The sequence below is a fragment of the Phocoena phocoena genome, chromosome 9, assembly GCF_963924675.1.
Source record: "Phocoena phocoena chromosome 9, mPhoPho1.1, whole genome shotgun sequence".
NCBI lineage: Eukaryota > Metazoa > Chordata > Mammalia > Artiodactyla > Phocoenidae > Phocoena > Phocoena phocoena.
In genome coordinates, this window is record NC_089227.1 from 87,769,512 (window position 1) to 87,792,229 (window position 22,718).

General features: G+C 43.2%; 1 protein-coding gene across 1 annotated transcript in view; it reads left to right on the plus strand.

Annotated features, from left to right (window-relative positions):
* The window catches only part of LOC136127947 (aldo-keto reductase family 1 member B10-like), a 65,852-nt gene that overhangs the window by 5,650 nt on the left and 37,484 nt on the right, over positions 1-22,718 (plus strand). Inside the window, 7 exon segments of the mRNA XM_065883584.1 lie at positions 4,654-4,752; positions 5,609-5,669; positions 7,811-7,899; positions 7,901-7,933; positions 8,825-8,946; positions 9,197-9,328; positions 10,295-10,403. Coding sequence (XP_065739656.1) covers positions 4,654-4,752; positions 5,609-5,669; positions 7,811-7,899; positions 7,901-7,933; positions 8,825-8,946; positions 9,197-9,328; positions 10,295-10,403 — 645 coding nt within the window.

Here is a 22,718-nt window from a genome sequence, read left to right on the forward strand (position 1 = left end):
AGAAGAAAGGGTGTCTTTACCTGGATAAAGATGGAGTTTGCAGGCACAACGTGGTGAATGCACAGGGCGGAGCACCGTGTGGAGTATGTGGACTAAATGTGCATAACACAACACTGTTTATATAAACTCCAGGGCTTCCCTGGTGGCGCAGTGGTTGAGAGTCCGCCTGCCGATGCAGGGGATGCGGGTTCGTGCCCCGGTCCGGGAAGATCCCACATGCCACGGAGCGGCTGGGCCTGTGAGCTATGGCCGCTGAGCCTGCGCGTCCGGAGCCTGTGCTCCGCAATGGGAGAGGCCACAGCAGTGAGAGGCCCGCGTACCGCAAAAAAAAAAAAAAACTCCAGACACAGGCACACTTCATACCAATAAGCGTTATGAAAGCATTGACCAAATATGTTAGCATGATGTCCTGCATGAGCGATAGAAATAAAACAGGATAAATATGTAAACCCAACAGACAAAGAGGACTTTGTATGAAACGATGATGTTCATATTCCATGAGGTCAGTTCATGCACCTGACCCCCCAGAAACACATGAATGAGAAAACATGAACTGATATTTAGAAATGTGTATTTTTTATGGAAACAAAGACAAAAGCTCAAGAATCCAATACAGTTGGTTTCCTCCTACACTATCGGGACCCCCATGCCTGAGGACCCCTTCTCATGAGAACATGGTTTTCTGGGAAGCAGAAACGAAGCTTGAGAGCCTTCTCCTGTTCTGGCAATCTTTTCCCCAAATATGTTTTCTCTTATGCTCTCGATGATTCATTTTTCCTTAATTACGAAGTTGAATATGTGCTTGATTAGTTTGGACGCCTGGGTCGCTGGTCACGGATCATTGTAAGTCATCAACCCGCACAAACTATGAGAAAATAGATGTTTGTTGCTTTAAACCATTAGGTCTGGGGATAACTTAACATGCAGCAGCAGATAACTAATACAGCAGAGAATACCCTTCTCATGCTCGTGGACACATCCTGTTGACCATCAGCTGCCGTCTGCCAGGAACCACCACTCCGTCCAATGAGTGTGTAAAACCTGCACGCGTTGGCACCACTTCTGGGCATGTCAGCCACCTCCACTAGTTATTAGTGTCCCCGAGAATCCCCAGTGCCATCCCCCACCAGATGCTACAGTCTCTCTCCTTCTTTGGTGTTTGTTTATAGGGGTAGCAATAAGTGGAATACAGGGATTGGGGTGTGAGGGTAGCAGAATAGCACAAGAGTTAGTCGTGGAGCCTCTGGACTCTGAAGGCCCGTTTGCATCTTGGCTTTTCCAGTTGGCCTTGTACCTCTTTCTCAGTTTTCTCCTTGGTATAAAATGGGATTAATAATCATATCTACCTTATAGCACGGTGACAATTGAATTGGAGAATGTGTATGGCACTTAGCACAGTGCCTAACTATAAACAAACAAATAAATGGCTCTAGAGCCCAATAATCTGTATTCAAATCCCAGCTCCACCATTTACCTTGAACAAATTACTTAACATCTCGATGTGTCAGTTCCTCATCTATGAAATGGAGATAAGAAACGTATCTACCTCATGAGGCTACTGGAAGAGTAAATGAGCAAATACATGTAATATTATGTAGCACAGGCCTGTTAACAGTAATAACAATAATAGCAAACCATAATCAGAATCACCTCTCTCCTCACCTGACAATGATGGCTTTTTTTTGCTTGTTTGTTTTAAGCTAGGTAAGACTTGTGCCTGGGTCATTCTTCCTGTGAGATAAATTCTGAGCAGATATTCCTCGTTTCGTCACAGAACTAAAACTTACTTTTTCTTTATAAATGAGTTTGAAATTAATTTTTGATGGCATGAACTAAAAAATGGGCTGCAAGCAACTGCTTCTGGATGATTATATCCACTTCTGAAAATTTTCTGTGTTACACCTCCAGCTTACACTGGCTTTCTCCTTTAGGTCAAAGTCTTGACTTTGATTTCCTTGTATTTCAGGATTAAAATCTACTACATTTAGGATTCCTTCTCTGTAGTTATCAGCAGGGTTTAGGGGAGACTTGCAAAATTCCACAGAGTGGGAATGGTAGCCGGTGTGGATCACCATCTATACACTGGCTTCCCCTGAGATATGACTCATCTCTCCGGTGCTTAGGTGTGATCATCCATCCCTTTGTGCAGTCATCCAAGATGTCCTTATCTCCATCAAGCCCTAGCCATACAGCCCACTCTATAACCTCCATCCAGCTCCCCTGAATATAATGTGTAGGACGAACTTGTACACGTCACAACTTTCACAGTCTCAGCCTTGAGATGTTCAGGGGCTCACGCTCCCTCGGAAACCTTACCCTGTAACTTACACACTCAAGGCCTATAAGGTAGCAACAAAATAATTAACAGAGACCCCCAAGCTTGTCTTACAGAGTACCAGGGAAACCAGGTATGGAAACACTAACAGCCCCTGCCACTGAGCATCACACAGGCACACTGAGGGACTAGAATGATTGATCACGAACTTTGGACATCATATGCCAAAAATCTACCAAGTGTAACGTATGGAACTCTCCTGATATTGCACATGCCACTCATGAAGAGACATGAAGGACATTCACACCTGCACAGAGGACTCCTGAAACTTCCTCTTAACTTTCCACCAATCGTTTCCGAGCCGCCTCCCTGTCTTACTCCCTACTTCCACGATAAATACCCCACTCAAAAGCCCACTGGGGAGACAGAGCTGAGCTATGCCTTCTGTCTCCTCACTTGGCTGCCCTGCAATAAAGCCTTTCTCTTTCTGCAAAAGACCTTTGCCTCTTTTGGTCTTGCTGTTACACAGGGCAACAGCCCCACTTGCTCGGTTACACTTCCTTTCAGCCAACTTTGCCAGTGGACATCAGTAACCCGGCTGTTCTCCCAGTGGGACACCCTGAGACTACCTCAGGCCCACTCACCTGGACATCTCCTGTGGTCGTGGCGATCCAACAGCTTTGGGAACCAGGAGAGTCCATCCTAGACTTGGTGTCTTCCCCACAGCCTCACCCCGGGAAACGAGGCACAGTTCTCCTCTGCTTTAGGATGTCCCAACTCAATAGGGTATCCACAGATGCCTGAAGATATTAACAATAATCACCTCTAAATGTGGGACTATGGATGGGTTTTATTTTCTTACTTAATCTATTCTTCATTCTCCACTGATTTTTCTTTTTATATTTTACAAAGAACATAATATTAAAAAATGAAAGTTGTAAATAATTACTGAAACATCACAAACAGTAAGGTGTGTTATTCTATAAATAGTAATACAAAAAAAAAACCCTCTCAATTTCGAACCACATTTCACATGATAAACTAAAACAAATTTCCTTTGACCACATAATCCTGCTCCTGGAGAACAAGCCTAAAATTAATCAAAATGTGTTCAATGCTTTACTCACAATGCTATTCCTTGAAATATTATTTATAATAGAAACAAACTAGAAATAAACTAAATGTCTAAGAATAGGGAGAATGATTGAGTACATTATAACCATAAAACAGAATTTTTTACAACAACTAAAAATAGTTGATGTAAAAACAATTTTAAGAAGAGCATTTATGAATGTATAGAAAAGTTTATTTTGTGGTCCTAAGTTTAAAACTATATGTGTAACTGAGCAGGACCCTATGGGGCCTTCTTGGAACTGACCTCCCCGCATGTCTTCTGCCTGTCCCTTGTCAGTAGAAGAACTTAGGCAAAGAATAAATTTAATCAGAGAAGTGAGAAAATGCAGAAAGGAAAATAGTCAAGCAAGAAAAAATAATAATAGTTTAACCATTTAACAAAGTCAAGGACCTTTAGTTCCTCCGCAAGGACTATAGATAATGTTCTGAGCCATGTCCTTCAAGCTCGATTCCAGATATTGAAACCCCCATCAAGTATAAGAAGTTAACTGTATGTTGCTCACAAGCATGGAGACCCCAGACCATTTGGAACCAATAAGGTTGATGATGTCGACTCCCGATTTCCTCACCACCAACCTATCAGAAGAATGTCCACGAGCTGATCACACATCCAACAAGCCTCAGCACGTAGCCCCTTCCTCTTTTCCCTGTGTATATATGCACAGAAATGGTGCACTCTATATATGCACTCTTGTAATGGTATCATGAGTGGTGAGAATACAGATGATTAATATTTCCTTGCTTATAATCTACATTTTCTAGTTTTACTATAATGAGCATATATCATTTTGTTATCACAAAGCTTTTTTTCTTTAAGGAAGTGACAAGAATCACTAAATAAATATACGAAGAGTGTTAGCATCCTGTCCAGGTGGTTAACAGATAAACATATTCTTATACTTCTGTAATTTCCATGTTCTGAGGGAAAAAATTTGCAACTGTTGAGCAATTAGATAGGAACAGATTAAAATACATGCACCTTTTTTATTTTCCATTTATTAAACTAGCAAAAGAAAAGAAAAATGGATAAAATCTCTAAGTGTCACTCTCATAAAATAATCCATGCATTTTGAATCAGGGAGAACTGGACACAAGGTTGCAATATTTGAAGTTCATTCAAATGAATCAATATTACAAAAGGCTGAAAGGGCTTTCCTGTTCTTTCCAGGGTTGGAAATGCCTGCCCACTCCCAACCTCTAGCTCCTCCCTCTGCAGCCAGAGTCAGCACCATTAAGCGGGGCAGAAGACAACTAATCTGCTCACTCACGACTATTTTGCACTCACGGTGGCCACCTTTGTGGAGCTCAGTACTAAGGCCAACTTGGGCCTGGGCACCTGGAAGGTATGTATGCAAGGATTTGGACACCTACTTCCCTCGAGGGGCTTTGGACATTTTCTCCTGTCAGTAGGGAAAGCTCAGAGGCAAGGGTTTGGAGAGGTAAATGTTGGGCCCTGGAGGCAGGACCGAGGTTCCTTTGCTTTCTCAGGGCTGATTCAGGCTGCAAAGCTCCAAGACTGGCTTTTTCCAGCAGTGGTGAGAGCTTTGCTAGCAAGTATCAAGTTTTAAGCAGTTTGGGGACTAAAAAACACTTGCTTTCCTGGGCACTTTCTCTCTCAGCAGCCATTCCCTCTCAACTCCCCCTGGCTCTGGGACACTTAGAGGGCCCTGGGTTGGCTGCTGTGGCCTGGGGGGTTGGGAGGAGGGGCTGGGAGGGCTCAGGAGGCTCTGGCACTGCCCAGGCAGCATCAGCAGTCCCTGGGAGAGTGTTGAGAATCAGAAGCTGAGACCCCACCCCAGGCTACTGAGTTGGAACCTGCTCTTTAACGATCTCCAGAGCATAGTAGAGTCTGAGAAGGCTGTGACCACAGGGAGGGTGGTCCCAGAGAGAGGGGCGCCTGGGCTGGGAGTCGGGGAGCTCGGGTTCCCCAGGTGTTGCTAGAGTGAGCTGGCAAAACCCAGAAAGGCACTCCCAGTGCTCAGGGAAGCAGATTGCGGAGCCTCTCTTAGGATAAGTTCAAAATGTCTTCCCATCACTTTCTAACTACCTTTGCTGTCACTTCCGTCCATGATGGCGCCATCCTAACTAGTTCCAGTTCTCTACTTACCTTCTTCCCTCTTGTCTCTCTGTTGAGTCTTTCTCCTCTGACTCTGTCCTTCTCTGCACCTGGTTTTCTCATCTCCTCTCCTGGGTTTGTAGGTAGGCTCCCTCCTAGTCCCAGGACTGCGTCATTCTCAGGAAGCTCTCTCGGATAATCTGGGCGAGCAGATTAATTCCAGCTTGATTCATCCCAGCTTCTCTTGCTTGAACAGGGCTGCTTTTCTCCAAATCAGAGCTTTGACACAGATGTGACAAATAATTACTTCCAGATCTCCAGTGAATCTGCTCACCTCGTCTAAATTTACCCAAAAAGGGGACTTCCCTGGTGATGCAGTGGTTAAGAATCCGCCTGCCAATGCAGGGGACATGGGTTTGAGCCCTGGTCCAGGAAGATCCCACATGCCACAGAGTAATTAAGCCCGTGCGCCACAACTACTGAGCTTGCGCTCTAGAGCCCTTGAGCCACAACTACCGAAGCCCGCACGCCTAGAGCCCGTGCTCCGCAACAGAAATCACCGCAGTGAGAAGCCCACGCACCACAATCAAGAGTAGCTTCAGCTCGCGGCAACTAGAGAAAGCCGGCGCACGGTGTGGAAGACCCAACACAGCCAAAAATAGAAAAATAAATTTATTTTAAAACCCCCACTAATCTGAAAAAATATAAAGCTAGATGAACTGGGAGATTGGGATTGACATATATACACTAATATGTATAAAATGGATAACTAATAAGAACCTGCTGTATAAAAAATAAGTAAAATTCAAAAATTCGAAAAAAAAAGAATATAGCACTCAAAGCAGTATTGTATAAAGATATAATCAATGTGATGCCAAGTATTTGGTACCAAGTATTCATCAAAGATACCATATACTTTTGGTCTTTATTTTTGTACAATAATTACTTTTTAAAAGACAACTTAAAAGTTGGATTACTAAGTTCAACTATGCTTCGTCAATATTTCTTCTTCTAGCCCTACAAAGCAATACTGGATCTACTCTAATAAATGATTTTTCATTGGAATAAATAAATAAAAAGTTCACCCAAAAAATTATGTTCAGAATTAGATGTAAGGATTATGAAGTGAAACATTTTCAAGGTGTAGGGATGGTGTAATTTTTAAGGCTTATGTGTTTACCAGTGAAGGTAAAGTAGGGTGTAGTGATTGGGAGGGGCATCCAGGGATGCTTCTTTCTTTTATTTTTATGTATTTATCTGGCTGCTTTGGGTCTTAGTTGGGGCATGCAGGTCGTGGTGTGTGGGCTCTTGGTTCTGGAGCGTGGGCTCTAGAGCGCTTGGGCTTACTTGCCCCACAGCATGTGGGATCTTAATTCCCCAACCAGGGATGGAACCCACATCCCCTGCATTGGTAGGTGGATTCTTAACCACTGGACCACCAGGGAAGTACCCAGGGATGCTTCTGAATGTGTTTATTATTTCATGATGAAAGAAGAGGTTTGAAAAAGATTTTGTGAAAGATCAGTATTAAGTGCTTTTTTTTCAGTTTGGCTTTGCTAGATTAGACAGAATGTGGTATTTTTAATGCCCTTCCTCCCTCCCTTCCTTCCTCCCCTCCCTCCTTTCTCTTTTTTTTCTTCCTTCCTTCCTTTCTTTCCTTTTCTTCCTTTCTCTCTTTCTTTCTTTCTTGCCTTGCGGGGGTCGGGGGGAGGAATAAACCCCATTCTTACAAGGTTTTCTATTTCTCCTTTTTCTGAAACAACAGTTATATAATGCCTTGCATCCATTGACTCTTAGGTGTGTGCCCAGTGCTGTGCTGCAAACTTGACATTCATTGTGGCCCTTAACACAGTGACCTCATGAGGCAGGTGCTATTGTTATTATTCCCATTTTGTAGAGTAGGTTTAAAGAAGTTAAGTAATCTGCTCAGGCCACACACCTAGTATGCGATGAGCCTGGATTTATGCAGTAATGACCATTTTCTCTCTGAAGATTCCTTTGAGTTACTTCAAAATCCAGTCTTCAGCCTGGTCATTAGAAAGAGGTTGCAGTCTCTTCCACACACCTGGAGACAGCTCCCGGCTGGAGGGTGAACCTGGATTAGAAGGGAGTGGGCTTGAGCTAGGATACGACATGAGGCTATAATCATAAAGTTAATTCACTTTCCTTCCTTCTCTTTTGAAAAGTTTTCCAAAGCACGTTTTCTTCCCAGGTGTCCCCTGGAAAAGGGGACCCCAGGGAAACCTTGGTTTGGAGAAGCTGGGCTGTATAGGAGAGCCTGTTGAAGGTGGTCTGGGGATAAGAGTCTATGATGGTCTTTTCTTTTTCCTTCCGGTCTACCCCAGGCAAAGTCAGAGAGGCTGTGAAAGTGGCCACTGACATAGGATGTCGCCACTTGGACTGTGCTTATGCCTACGAGAACGAGCGTGAGGTGGGGGGAAGCCATCCAACAGAAGATCTGAGAGAAGGTTGTGAAGCAGGAGATGGGAGGACTGCACTTCAAGGGCAGGCAGAAGTATTGGATTTAGTCAGCACCCGGAACTCTGCCAGCCTTTGCTCTAAGTACTCTGGTCATTTCCCCCGCTGCCTTTATAACATCCCTGGATACAAACATCCACACTCTAGCTCAGTATTGGTGTGCAGAGACGCTACTGCTACCTTACCCACCTCGACTGGGTTTTCCCTTTGTGGGGATGGCTCCATTGAGCCATGGCAGTACCCTTAGCATCCCCGTTCCCCATCAGTGGGCTCCATCTGCCCCGTGGCAGTTAAAAGCTAAGGCTGCAGTCAGAAATGGATCCTGAAGCTCCACCTTTTTTTTTTTTTCTGCGGTACGCGGGCCTCTCACTGTTGTGGCCTCTCCCGTTGCGGAGCACAGGCTCTGGATGTGCAGGCTCAGTGGCCATGGCTCATGGGCCCAGCTGCTCCGCGGCATGTGGGATCTTCCCAGACCGGGGCACGAACCCGTGTCCCCTGCATCGGCAGGCGGACTCTCTACCACTGTGCCACCAGGGAAGCCCTAAAGCTCCACCTTTCAGCACTGTGGTCTCAATGGTTGTGGCCCAGACGTTCTCAGCGAGCAGGTATTTTGGAAAATGGTGGGAGCGTTTTTATTGTCATATATGAATTTCATTTTAGTTCAGTCTAGTAAAAGGCAAGTTACAAAATGTTATTGAAAATCCTTTCCTCCTGCTTTCCTCTCTCTCCATGGGCTGAATGGAAAATTCCTCTTCACGCTTTGGTTAATCCTTACGACGGTGGATCCTGTACCAGCTACTCCTGTCCCAGAGAGGACTAAGCCAAGCCAGGATCCCTGGGGTCCCTCTAGCACTGCCCAAAGGTGTCCCTTTCTATGACAGGCCATGGAGGAACTGGTGGACGAGGGGCTGGTGAAAAACATTGGGATCTCCAACTTCAACCACTTCCAGATCGAAAGGCTCTTGAACAAACCTAGACTGAAATACAAACCAGTGCTTACCAGGTAAATTCTGTTTAGTAAAGGGTAAGGGTCCTGCGCTATTACTTCTTAAACATTTGGAGGCAAGTTCAGTGCTTTGCACTGAGTCTCATTTGAAGGTCAGTCATCAGGTACTTCGTTGGTCATGTGAGACAGCTCTTGGGGTCTGGTTTAGCCAGGCTAGCAGTGGGCAGTGTTTGGCTTCTGCTTGACGGTCTTTTTTTGTGTGTAGAACTCCCTATGAGCAGCTCAAAAAGCAGGTGGACTTTTCTAGTGATGAGGATTGTCCCCTTTTACAGATTGAGTGTCACCCATACCTCAGGCAGGAGAAATTGATCCAGTACTGCCAGTCCAAGGGCATCACTGTCATGGCTTACAGCCCTCTGGGCTTTCCAGATAGACCTGGGCGAGGCATTTGATCTTTCTCCTGACATTCTTTAAGAAAAGCCATCAGATGGCTAGTGGGAAGCTGTTGCTTAGCACAGGGAGATCAGCTCAATGCTTTGTGACGACCTAGAGGGGTGGGATAGGGAAGGTGGGAGTGAGGCTCAAGAGGGAGGGGATATAGGGATATATGTATACATATAGCTGATTCACTTTGTTGTACAGCAGAAACTAACACAACACAAGGTATATAGTTTCTTTTCCATCCAGCAGATCAGTCTTGTGTTTTATTCCTTGTGCTGTCTTCATTTAATTCCTTGAAGGCAAAAAAAACAGGAAAGGAAGCCCACTGAGGCCCTTCCTTGAAAGCCTGTTTGTTTGGAACTCCAGGAAATCCCGTGGTTATCACTGAAACAAGGATGGCATCTAACGGCTTCTGTTGAGTCCTGCTGTCCAGGAAGAAGAGCATGGCTATACAGCCAAAAGATCTGGGTTCAGATCCCAGTTCCACTACTTATCAGCCTCATGACCCCAAACACTGTCCCAAGCCACTTTCCTTATTTTTAAAAAAGGAAGGTTATGAGGGCCTCCCTGGCGGTGCAGTGGTTGAGAGTCCACTTGCCGATGCAGGGGATACGGGTTCGTGCCCCAGTCCGGGAAGATCCCACATGCCGCGGAGCGGCTGGGCCCATGAGCCATGGCCGCTGAGACTGCGCGTCCGGAGCCTGTGCTCCGCAACGGGAGAGGCCACAACAGTGAGAGGCCCCCGTACCGCAAAAAAAAAAAATAAATAAAAATAAAATAAAATAAAAAAGGAAGGTTATGGAGTTGTTGTGAGGATTAAGGGAGATACTGGCAGAGGACTGACAAGCTTCTGATAGTTATAAAGTGCTCAGTCAATACTAGCTGTTGTACTAAAGATACAGTGAGTGGCAGAGATGTTTTATTTTTCTGAAAAAAAGTAGAGGGAGCAGTCCTTGTAGATAAGTGGAAACACCACGTCCCCTTCTGCACGGGTTCTGATCCGGTTCCATATCCGGAGGAACGTCGTCGTAATTCCCAACGTGACGCCAGCACGCATTGCTGAGAACTTTCAGGTAAGATTCCAGCTGGTTGGCCCTGGTTTTCTCAGTGGAGGAGGGGACGGGAGAGATTCCCTCACCAGGCCTCTCATGCTGTCCCTGAGTTTTCTGTGGGCTTTTCCCCCTTCCCAGCACCTTGCAATCTCTCAGGCCAGGAAGCTGACCTCAGAGCTGAGATGAATGACTAAGGATGGGCTGGGGGAGCAGCCGGTGAGGTCCTGTCAGGTCTGAGCACAGCTGTACCTCTGATCTGATCACGGGGACTCTGCTATCTTGAGGATATGAAGATTTAAAAGAATAAAGAATAATAATAACCAACATGCATGGAGAATTTACCCTGTGCCAGCACTATTTGGAATGCTTTTTGTATGTGTTACTCACTGAATCCTGCAAGCACCCCTTGGAGGTAGATACTCTTACTCACATTTTACGGAAGATGAAATGCAGGAATGGGGAGGCCAAGGAACTTGCTCAAGGCCACTCAGGTTGTAAGTGGCTGAACCAAGTTTCAAAGGCTCTTGGGAGATCTTTGGTTTCGCTTGCAATCAAAACGTCATCTACATACTGAAGTAAGGTTCCCTCGTATAACTGTAGGTCCATTAGCTCTTTGGCTAGGGCTTTCCTGAAAATGGTGGGGGCATTCTTGAATCCCGGGGGGAAGCACGATCTAGCAAAACTGCTGTTTCAATTTGGTCTCTGGGTCATCACATTCAAAAGCAAAAAATCCTGAGATTCGGGACTTAAGGGTGTGCAATAAAAGGTGCCTTGTGGGTCCCAAACCGTAGGGCCGGCAGAAATCCCAGGATAAAGTTGTAAGTAAGGTATAGGGGTTGGCTACCACCAGATGAATGTCCTCAGCTATCTGATTTATTGCTCTCAGGTCCTGTACAAAGTGGGTCCCTGGCTTCTGGACTGGTAGGATGCCAGTGTTGTATGGTGACTGGCAGAGGCAGATGAGGTTATGTTCAAGGAAGGCAGATATCACTGGCTGGATTCCCTTTCTGGCATGTTCCCTTAAGGGCTATTGTTTTAAGTTCGGGATCTTAGACCCTGGATGGAGTTTCACCTGTACAGGTGTTACCATCTTTGCTCTTCTTGGCCTCCTATCTGCCCAAACATCCTATCTTACCTTCTGCAGGATCTCTTCAGGAAATTCCAGGCACTCAGTCTTTCCTAGCTATAGTAATGTTGCTTGAAGCGAGCAAGTTTGTTCTGGCGGCACCTTAATGTCCATCCTTTCTTGGGAGAAAGTGACTCTTGCATTTAGTTTACTCAAGAAGTCTCGTCCCAGCAGAGGTATTGGACACTCAGGCATGTACAGGGAAACTGCTTCAAATAAGTCTCCTATCTGACACTCCAGTGGCTTCCAAAAGGGCTTTTGGAGAGGTTTTGGAGACAGTCACTATCTCTGAGGAGGCTTTGGCCAGTTTAGAGTTTAGCACAGAGAAAGTAGGTCCGGTATCAATCAAAAAATCAACAAGCTTATTTCCCACAGTCATTTTTACCCAGGGCTCCTTGTGGGAAATATCAGTGGAGCCAGTAGTTCCTAGGGGAGACCCTGGGCCCTGTCATTCTTGGTCACTATCAATCATCTGGGGCATCAGCGGAAGGGGCTGTGAGCAAATTATTTCCATATCTGCGGTTTCCCTGGCACTCTGAAAGACAAGCTTGGGGGTTTCAGTTCATCATTTTGTTTCTACCTCATGGGCCTTGTAAATGACAGAGTATGGTGTCACACTTCCCATCCACATTTTTATATTTTTGCTATTTATTTATATATCCATAAATAATCTATGAGATTGTTTTGGGTGTTTTTTAAAATTAAAAAAAAATTTTCCTTCATGTGATTATGATTATGATTTCCTTAATTAAAAAGCTTAGTTATAGGATAAAAAGATTAGGTTCCTATTAATAAGTTATATGACATTTTTTGTTTCACTTGAATTTAACCAAACAGAGGTGAATTAAAATGCTGATATAGAGAAATATTTTAAAAAAACAACTTCCTAGTTTTTCCTGATTTCACTTTTCACATTTACATCTCGAGTAATGAGAACTTTGCAGGCCTCAGACCCTTCAATCTCACGATTCTAACCAAGACAATGAATCCATCCTAAAATTTGTTCACTGATTTTGGATTGCTGGGAATAAAGCCACACTAGTCATCAGCTAAACCTGAATCCAGTCTAAGATACACACTACAGGTGTGCGTTAAATTGACTCTTTCTACTCTATGATTACGTGATTATGTAGTGAACTTGCCTTTTCTTATGGGGAGAGAGGTTGGGGAGTGATGGGGAGGGGAGGATGGTGAAGCGGGGTGTGGAAAAGGAAGGCAGCTTGTCATGGGAAGTAGGGGACCAGGGAGTTGGTCCTCATGTCCCAGGTATGTCTCCCCACCTGTATTTTTGGATTGAGCTGGAAAGATGGGTACCAGCTAACTGGAAATCTGGGAATCACTGCTGCTGTCCTACAAGTCCCAGGGAGTCTCAGGACTAGACTGGACCCATTAGTATTTAAGTTAGATCTGGTAAATGCCAGCCAGATGGTACCAAACTCCAACTGAGACCTGGAGGGATTTGACTTTCTCAATAAGACCCCATAATGCGCAACCTCTCAGGCCTGCTTTAGTCATTCATTAACTTGCAATAATTGCATTTTATATGACTAGAATTTTGTACCCTACTTATTGCATTATTGTGAGATTTTGCTATTTTGCTCTATATTATAGAGTTAAAAGGGGTACAGATTAGAGAGAGGTTCCTGTAGAAAATAATTTCCAGTAAAATTTGAAAGGACCCTCATCAGTGAACATTGTTGGAAATAAGCTTTTTTTTTTTGCTTTAATATTGAGTACACATGGGTATAAGAGTGAAACATAAAACTGAACGTAAAAACCATGCAAAAATAATAGGCTGTAAAGAATCTTGGAAAAAAACATTTGCCATGAATGTGACAGACAACAGATGAGTAATTTTCTTACAATCAAAAAAGCTTATTCAAATCAGTAAGAAAAATCTAAGATGTCAAAAGAAAAGTTGGTGAATGAAAATTGGCCAATAAACAACATGAAAAGTTATTCATACTAGTAACCAAAAATGCAAATTATAACAAGCTATCTACACTATCAAATCAATAAAGCTTAAAATAAAAGAAAAATCTATCTAGCAAAATAAACATGTAAGCAGGGTTTTTTTCTATGTGGTAACCAGTGAATTTCATGTTTGTTATTCTTACATAATTTTCGTATTTTCTAAAATAGGAAATTCATGTTTACAACCAGAGATGTAAACATTAAACATTTTTTAAGCATTAAAAAAAATAACAAGGATCCAACTCAATCAGTTATTTCACACACCTATGGGGAAAGTCAAATCAAAGAAACATTTTTACTTGAAGTCATTTTCATTCAGTTGGTCTTTCAACACCCTGAGTGTACTACACGGTGGAATGTGATTACATTGTATTTAAAATTCTATCCAGTTTGTTTTTTTCTCATTTGTTGTCAGTAGGGTAAATGTTTTCCCAGCAACTCCAGGGAAGTGCTGTCTTTAAGCACTTTTGTTGGTTCAGAATGGTCAGGCCCCACGTCAGTTAGGGAGAGATGGAAAGACCAAGGAGAAGACTTTGACCATTGTTTAAAAGTTACCCACGATAGGTGGTTTGAGGTTACCGTGTTTGTGGCCTTGGGCCTTTGCCCGGGTTATAATCAATGCTTGGGATGCTTTATCTACCCTCGGATAGTGTGAGTGATTCTCTGCCTCATAGTCTTCAGGTCTTTGCTCATTTATCATCTACTCAGGAAGCCCTTCTTTCCCCACCCTATTTAAGATTAATCCATCTTCTCTGGGGCTCCCTCTTTCTCCTCTCTGTTTTCCTCTTTTCCATAGCATGTATTTACCTAACATATTATGTGTTTTATTTATTTGTTATTTGCTTGCTTGCTTGTTCTGTTTCTACCTAATAGAATGTAAGCTCTATGAGAGCAGGAATTTTTGTTTATTTTTATTTTATTTTTATTCTGATGTTTCAGATGAGAAAACTGAAACCAGGTCTCTTAATTGTTACAACCCATGGTGCCTACCTACCTACCTACCTACGCTGAAGTGATTCTATGAAGGACTCTACAACTAATCATAAATTATATTAATTACTGTTATGGATTAAATGTTTGTTACGGAATTCACATGTTGAAATTCTAACTCCTAATGTCATGGTATTAGGAGGTACGATTTTGGGGAGGGGATTAGGTCATGAGGGTAGAACCCTCATGAATGGGATTAGTGCCCTTATAAGAAGACACAGGAGATCTCCCTCCCCCCACCCCCACCTGCCTCTCTCTCTCTCTCTCTCTCTCTCTCTCTCTCTCTCTCTTTCTCTCTCCTCGCTGCCATATGAAGATACAATGAGAAGATGGCCATCTGCAAATCAGGAAGTGCCAGATCTGCTGGCACCTTGATCTTGGACTTTGCAGCCTCCAGAGCTATGAGAAATACATTCCTGTTGTTTAAGTTACCTCTAGCCCATGGTAACTTGTTATAGCAGCCCAAGCTGTCTAAAACAGTTACTAAGGGGAAAGAGTTCGTTTACGGTGGAGAAAGGTGGCAGATACCTCTGGTATTAGTTTTCTACTGCTGTGTAACAAATCATCACAAATGGCTTGAAACAACATCCACTTACGATTTCACAGCTCTGTAAGTCAGATCCAACTGGGTTCTGCGCTCAGGGTCTCCCAAGACTGAAATCAAGGCGTTGGCCAGGCTGGAATTTCATCAGGAGGGAGGCTTTGGGGAAGAATTTTCCTTCAAACTCATTCAGGTTGTTGGCAGAGTTCTGTTCCTTGTAGCTGTAGGGCTGAGGTCCCCATTTCCCTGTGGCTGTCAGCTGGGGGCTGCTCTCAGATCCTGGAGGCCAATCACAGTTATTTGCCACAGGTTTTCTCCAACTCAACAAGGTAGATCTCCCTGGAGTTGAATCCCTGTCACACTTTGCATTTCTCTGACTTCCCCTTTTGCTACCAGCCAGAGAAAACTCTGCTTTGTAAGGGCTGATGTGATTAGACTAGGCCCACAGATAATCTTCCTTTTGCCATATAACTAAGCAAAATCATGGCAGCAACACCATGGGCCAAGGTCATAGGGCCATCCTAAAATTCTGCCTACCACCCCACCTTAATCAAGTGATCAGTTTAACATTATCAGTAATAGGACAAATTGAAATCATGTATCACCTGCTAGGAGGCAATGAGAAGAAGCTAGCATCACATCTCTGATATCCCTGCCAAAGTTGTATAACTTGAATATAAACATGAGGAAACATCAAACAATCCCATCAGGAGAGCTGTTCAACAAAATCAGTGGTCATGTATCAAAATGGCAAAGCTGAAGCTCAAAGGGATGGAAAAATAGAGTATTCCTTTCTACAGCATATTAAGAATGTAATTAATGTTTTTCAAAGTACACAGAAATGCCAAGGGTTTTGTCAAGGTCCCGGGCCACTCCTTTATATAGCAATAAGCAGGGTTTCAAATAGTTTTTTTTAATTTTAAAAGGAATTAATATTTACTGATTTTTTTTACATATTTCTCCTAGAATTCAGCACGCAATAAATACATAGGACTACTTTTTAGTTTCTGTTTTTTAATAAAAATCAGTCTTTTCTTTTTTATTGTCTTGGTGACCTTAGTCTCTAGACATGACCAGAAACAAGGTCATGAGGTTCCACTTTTTGAGCAGCCCCACTGCCTTCTATGTGTATTGTTTCTCTGCACTTTGCACTACCATGTCCAAACATCAATACAATCTTATCAATTGTTACATGGTTGGCCAAGTTCCCCACACCATGACTTTGCATATGCATCCTCCTCACCCTGTCTTTGGATCTGGGGCTTTGGCCTTCTGATCCAAGGCTGTCGCTCGCTCTCTCAGCAAGGCAAGGGCAGCGGAGTCAGAGGCGGCAGTCCTCTGAAAATCAAATTATCCACAAGCCCCAGCTCATTCTTTCTTTTCACAACCTCTTTTTCCTGTTAGTTATTGTAATAAAGCAACACACACATCACCGAAATATATTCTTCAGAGTAAATCAAATACCGAGTATTTTCTTATAAGTCCAGAAACAGGTTAATAGATTGAAGTTAGAACCTACAACTCTTCCAAAAGTATTAATAATTGCACATGTGCCAAAATTAAGCTCCCTCTCTTCTGCCTGCCTCTCAGATGATGTAGCTCTTCTTGGACCCCACACTTCCCACTTCCTGGCAAAAATGTGAAACCAGCTGGTTCTAAGGGCCCTTGAACTCCTGAACTAATTCCTTAATTTCTGCTTAGGATTTCAGAGGAAAAAGAAGGATCTCAGGAAAATACATCCCTCTACTTCTTTCTTCTCTTATTTCAGAACTTCAGATGTACAGCTTCTTTCAGATTTGCTTGGTTTATTTCTAAACCAACAGGTGATATTCAAAAGCAGAATATACTGCTGTAACTGTTGTGTGCTAATGTTCCGTAACTTATTTCATTTCTACCTGTAAGCTGGAAGCCAAGCACCCAGACAAGGATTTAAATATTTGCTTCATCCTAACTATCAACCGTGTAACACAATCCAGTATGAATCTGTGAACTGAAAAAAAACCCGCACAATGTGAGGGTTGTGAGTTAAGTTATATTCATATTCTTACTGAGGACTATAGCCCAGGAGACTATGGCCTCTTGGTAGCTCTGAGAAAGTACTCCGAAGAGGTAGGGGGGAAGGCTAGCTCATATATGATTTTTTTTGGGGGGTGCTGGGGAATATGCGCAGTCAAGTATGCATCTTGGTAGAAGATTGCTGCTAGTCATGAAGAACAGGTAACTCAAGTCAATGATTTTAGTGCTTTACTATGTATGGGAAAATGCAAGAAGCTGGATTCATTAAAGTTCTTCCTGAGATACAATACATCTAACTATCTAAGGGGCCTGCTCGTCAGAAGCACAGAGCATCCTGTTATCATCTTCATTTCCTCTGTCTGGAGCACAGAGTTTTTCACCCTGTTATCGCCTTAGTCTCTTCTGTCTGAAGTAAGGGATGCACTGTTGGTCAGCCACTGCAGTGGGTTCATATTCGTAGAACTGGATGGTGAGCGAAACACTCTTTGTTCTTCTTCTGCTTGCAAATCTACCAGTGGATAAGTGGCACATTCACAGCTGCATGCTCTACAAGCTCTGCTGAACAGATAGGTTTGTCTCCCTGGAGTTATGCCCTGCTTCTGTGTTGTATGAGGTAGGCCAGAGCCAGCAGCTGAGGGACCCCCAAGGCTAAAGGGCAGCTGTGCATTTTGGGCTATGGCAGAAATGATAGGGCTGATTTAAGAGATTCACCTGGTACCAGCCAGGCTAGACTCACAGGCTATCAATGCTGGTGGGGCCTTAGAGGCACTGAAGGTCTTCCAGGTCTTCAAACATCACAGTCTGGCTAACGCCCAGCCTTCTCTTCTGCCAACTAGTATTCAGAATTTACTTCTGCCCACTAGTATTCAGAAAAATCTTGTGTTGAGAGGTCTTTCTTATGCTGAGGTAAAATTTGCCTTCCTATATCTTCCACTTATAGATCTCAATTCTGTATGCTGTGACCACACAGCATCCTGATCCTTGTGTAATAAGGAAGAACAAATCTGACTCCATATTGGATCTGTTTCTTTTACTTTAACCTTTGTATTCTATTGCTTTTGCTACAAGTTAATCACTAAAGGGATGTTGCCTAAAATATACATAATGGCCTATCTCTGGGAACCCTGCTTCCCATGCAATGAGCATTAAGTTAAAATACCTTTGTTTAGGGCTTCCCTGGTGGCACAGTGGTTGGGAGTCCGCCTGCTGATGCAGGGGGCGTGGGTTCGTGCCCCGGTCTGAGGAGATACCACCTGCCGCAGAGTGGCTGGGTCCGTGAGCCATGGCCACTGGGCCTGCACGTCCAGAGCCTGTGCTCCATGGCGGGAGAGGCCACTGCAGTGAGAGGCCCGCTTACGGCAAAAAAACAAAAACAAAACCAAAAACCTTTGTTTAGCTCACAGGAAACATCCTGACCAGGCCCACCTGTGAATCGTTGCCGGAAAGAAGAAATTAACATAACCCCTCTGGAGTCTGGCCAGAACCAGGAAATATCTGCAACAACTTATTGCCTTTTTTACTTTACCTCTTCACCTCCCCCTCTTCGTTCTATAAAAGAAACTAGCATCCAAACCTGGGTAAGACAGTTCTTTGGGACATTAGTCCACCATCTTCTCAGCCTGCTGGCATTCCGAATAAAGTCGCTACTTCTTGCTCCAGAAATTTGTCTCTCAATTTATTGGCTCGTCATGCAGCGAGCAGTACAAGTTTGGACTTGGTAATGCTGTGAAAACCCTCCAAATATATGATATAGCTGTTATAGTCCTATGTTATACCCAGTTGTTTGGGGTAAATATCACCAATTAATTGATACAGACGAATGGATAAAGATTGACAAAAAAACCACACACACACAAAACACACTCACACACACACACAAAGAAGATTGACAGACGAATGGATAAAGAAAATGTGGTACATATATACAATGGAATATACTCAGCCATAAAAAGGAATGAAACTGGGTCATTTGTAGAGACGTGGATGGATCTAGAGACTGTCATACAGAGTGAAGTAAGTCAGAAAGAGAAAAACAAATATCGTATATTAACTCATATATGTGGAACCTGGAAGAACGGTACAGATGAACTGGTTTGCAGGGCAGAAACTGAGACACAGATGTAGAGAACAAACGTATGGACACCAAGGGGGAAAAGTGGCAAGGTGGTGGTGGTGGTGGGATGAACTGGGAGATTAGGATTGACATATATACACTAATATGTATAAAATAGATAACTAATAAGAACCTGCTGTATAAAAATAAATAAATAAAATAAAATTCAAAAATTCAAAAAATGAATGAATTCATTTTAATAATTTAATTTATTAATACATTATCTCAAATTAATTTTTAATATTAAATCAAGAGTAAATTAATTAAATTCAATTAATACAGTTTAAATTGGACGTGTCTTTAATTTAGTACTGATAGCTTTAAGAGACAAGAAGGATCAAGCTGAACCTTCGAGGATGCCAGCCAGTGCATTGGTGAGGTCATTTTGAAGCCAAGGTCTAGTCTACAGTGTTGCAAATTTTAAAGTTCATCTTTGTTAGTTTACTCAGAAGTGATCTGAGTTGGGATAATCCATAATAATCTAGTTCATAACAAACAGATAAATGGGGCAGGATTCTAAGTGACTGTTCTGAGAGAGGTACCCGTCATGCAGTCTAGAACATACATGTATCTGCTAGTCACACATTATCTTTTCATTAAATAGAAAGCCTTTGAAAACTACTTGAACATCGGGAGAGATTATAATAAAAACCTTATCCTGGGGCACTTACCTCTTGACTGAGCACCCAGCTGAGCACACTGGCCTATGCCTGCGGGCCAGTGAGTGGATTCTCTTTCCATAGTGCTGAAGGGGGAGTCTGACAAATTCTGGATGAATGATTCTTCTTGTTAAATATTCTTTATCTGCCACAAATGTGCTTCATCATCACATGTCTGTATTTGGCAGTACGTAGTAGTTAGGAGTCTTGGCTCAAGTCAGTTAAGTATTTACTAATTGAATGACTGAATAAATGAATCAGAAATCATTGCACAGGAAGAACAAGGTCAATTAAAATTGGACAGAATAGATTTTATGTTAGTTTGTGAATTTTTCAATGAAAAGTTTGAAAGCACTGTCTTTGCAGATGAGATTTTTAACAGCTGCCACCCCAGTCCTAAGTTAGGAAACACTCCAGCCATCAACATTTGTAACTGTTCTGGACTAAATATTTGTGTACCCCAAACTCATATGCTGAGACCCTAATCCCCAATGTGATGGTATTTGTAGATGAGGCCATAGGAGTTAGATTAGATCATGAAGGTGAAGCCCTCATGATGGGATTGGTGGCCTTATAAGAAGAGGAGAGAGAGAGAGATCTCTTTCTCGCTCTGTATGCACCCAAGGAAAAACCACGTAAGAACGTAAGGAGAAGGTGGCTGTCTACAAACCAGGAAGAAGATGTTCACCAGGAACCGAATTGGCTGGCACCTTGACCTTGGACTTCCCGGCCTCCAGAACTGTGAGGATAAATGTCTATTGATTAAGCCACCCAGGCTGTGTTATTTTGTCAGCCCGAGCTGACTAAGAGAGTAACATATCATTCAGAGTAGTAAGTTGATTCTGAGATGAGATGTAGGCTAGCTGTTTTCTTACTTTGCCTTGAAAAGGATGAAATTTCTGATGTCTTTCCCATTCAGCTCAAGAAATGTACCATGGAGGACTCTGTAGGTCCTGTGCTCTGTCTACAGTGGAGAGGGCCTGCAGAGGAGGACTGGATGGATGGTCCCAGTCCTCCAGACAAAGGAGGATGTGAGGTCATCTGCTGTGGTCGAGGAGCTGAAATGCAGAAAGGGACTTCAGCGAGTGGAGAAGGCTTAGAATTGCTTCTATGAGCAATGCCCCAAGGAATTAACTAAGGATGAAAAGAGGAAACTTCAGCAGCCTTGAGGTTACCACTGAGGTTACATATTATGGATTTAGAGTTGATCCAATGTGTAGACTTTTGTAACTTTCTGCAGGAGCACCTGGCCGCCTGGAAGGAGAGAGACAAGAGGGTCGATTCCATCTAGCACTGGGGATTGGCAAGGCAGTTAAGAGCAAAGGATTCCAGGAGGCTTGTTGACATTAAGTAACTAACCCTTAACTAGAAAGAGCTTCAGAGCAGTTGGGCAAGGGATGTTTCAAAGCAGGAGGAGACTACCCACGTGTATAGGTATGAAATGGTTACACAGAACGAACCTGGGAGAACCCTGCCATCTCCCCCATTGCTTGGGTCTAGCCACTTCTCTGGTTTATACTTACATGAGGATCAAGATCTTCTTGTCCCCTGCTGCCTGATCTCCCTGTATGCTCTATCCTTTGTTTAATTCCACTTCCCCTTCAAACTTGAGGCTCCCATTATAAATAACAATGACCATACCTGACTTGGTGCCCAAGTTGGTGGACAGTTTAGTTGAGACTCTGCTGCCACCTGGTGGTCCTTGGTCACTTCAGCTGTCCACGGTATCCAAGCTAGGAGGAGGCAAGTGAAACCAAGACAGAGCTGAATACTCATACCTGAATACTCGGGCATGAGCATTCAAGGGGTCTGGAGTTCACGTGAGGTTAAAGAAAAAATTAGTAGGTATGAGAAAGACAGAAAAATAAGAGTTTGTGGCCTAACAGAATTTCAGAGTTTGAAATCTTGATGACAGAGGAGTATTAAGTATCAATACCAAAGGAGTAGCCATGGTTGTGTGCTTCTAAAAATGTCCTGAAGACAATAAAGTTGAAGGTCAGAGAATCCAGGGCCAGGTTGTTGCAAGCACCATTCACATTCTCCACTTGGAGATGAACATCCCTGTGTTAGAGTCCATGTTTCAATAATATTTTCCATCTCCCACACTTCCCAACACATTGTCTACAAAATGTTGGTTGAATTGGTTTGAATGTTGAAAAATCACTAATGGTGATTGCAGGGGGTGGAGTGGAGATGACAGCTGGGATCTGGCTGAGCTAGTTTCAAATACTTGGCTTTCTCAAGTTAAGTAGCTGCTTTCAACATTTCAGTGACTGCTCCAACACATGGCCATTGGGAAAAATCTCCCCTTAACGTGGTACTTTACAGTTTCACGTATATCCTCCTAGGGCAAGAAGGCATCCATGATGTTGCTATGCGCTCATTGCCTGAAATGGGCAAACCACACTCAGAATTGCCCTTCTTACCTTCGCTGCCATTTATTTTCCACCGTGAACTTTCTGTAAGGAAGATTTTCATCCAGGAGTTCTTAACATAGTGCTCATGGATCCCAGGCTTTGGGGAGGCTCTGAAATCAAATGCAAAATTCTATGCTTGTGAATACTTGTTTACTTTCTCTCATTAAAAAAAAATAATAATTCTTAAAGGAATGTGTGGCCTATGAAAGAAGAACCCTGACTTTAGGCAATTTGACTTCCTTTGACCTCAGGCAAGTTTCTGTACCCTTCAAACTCCATCACCTCTTTCCTCCTTTCTGAGTTTGTAAAAGTTTTTGGAAGTTAATTACTCTTCTTTCCCATCCTTCTCCTGGGAAGTTTGGAATTCCTGTACCGCTGCTTCCTGGGTAGCTCTGCTCTTGACCACACTGTTCTCAGTCAGTTGGGTCGTTGGCTGAACCAGAAGGGTTCCCTTCTCTACTCCCTGAAGGGTAGAGGATTTCTAAAGAATTTTTCATTTC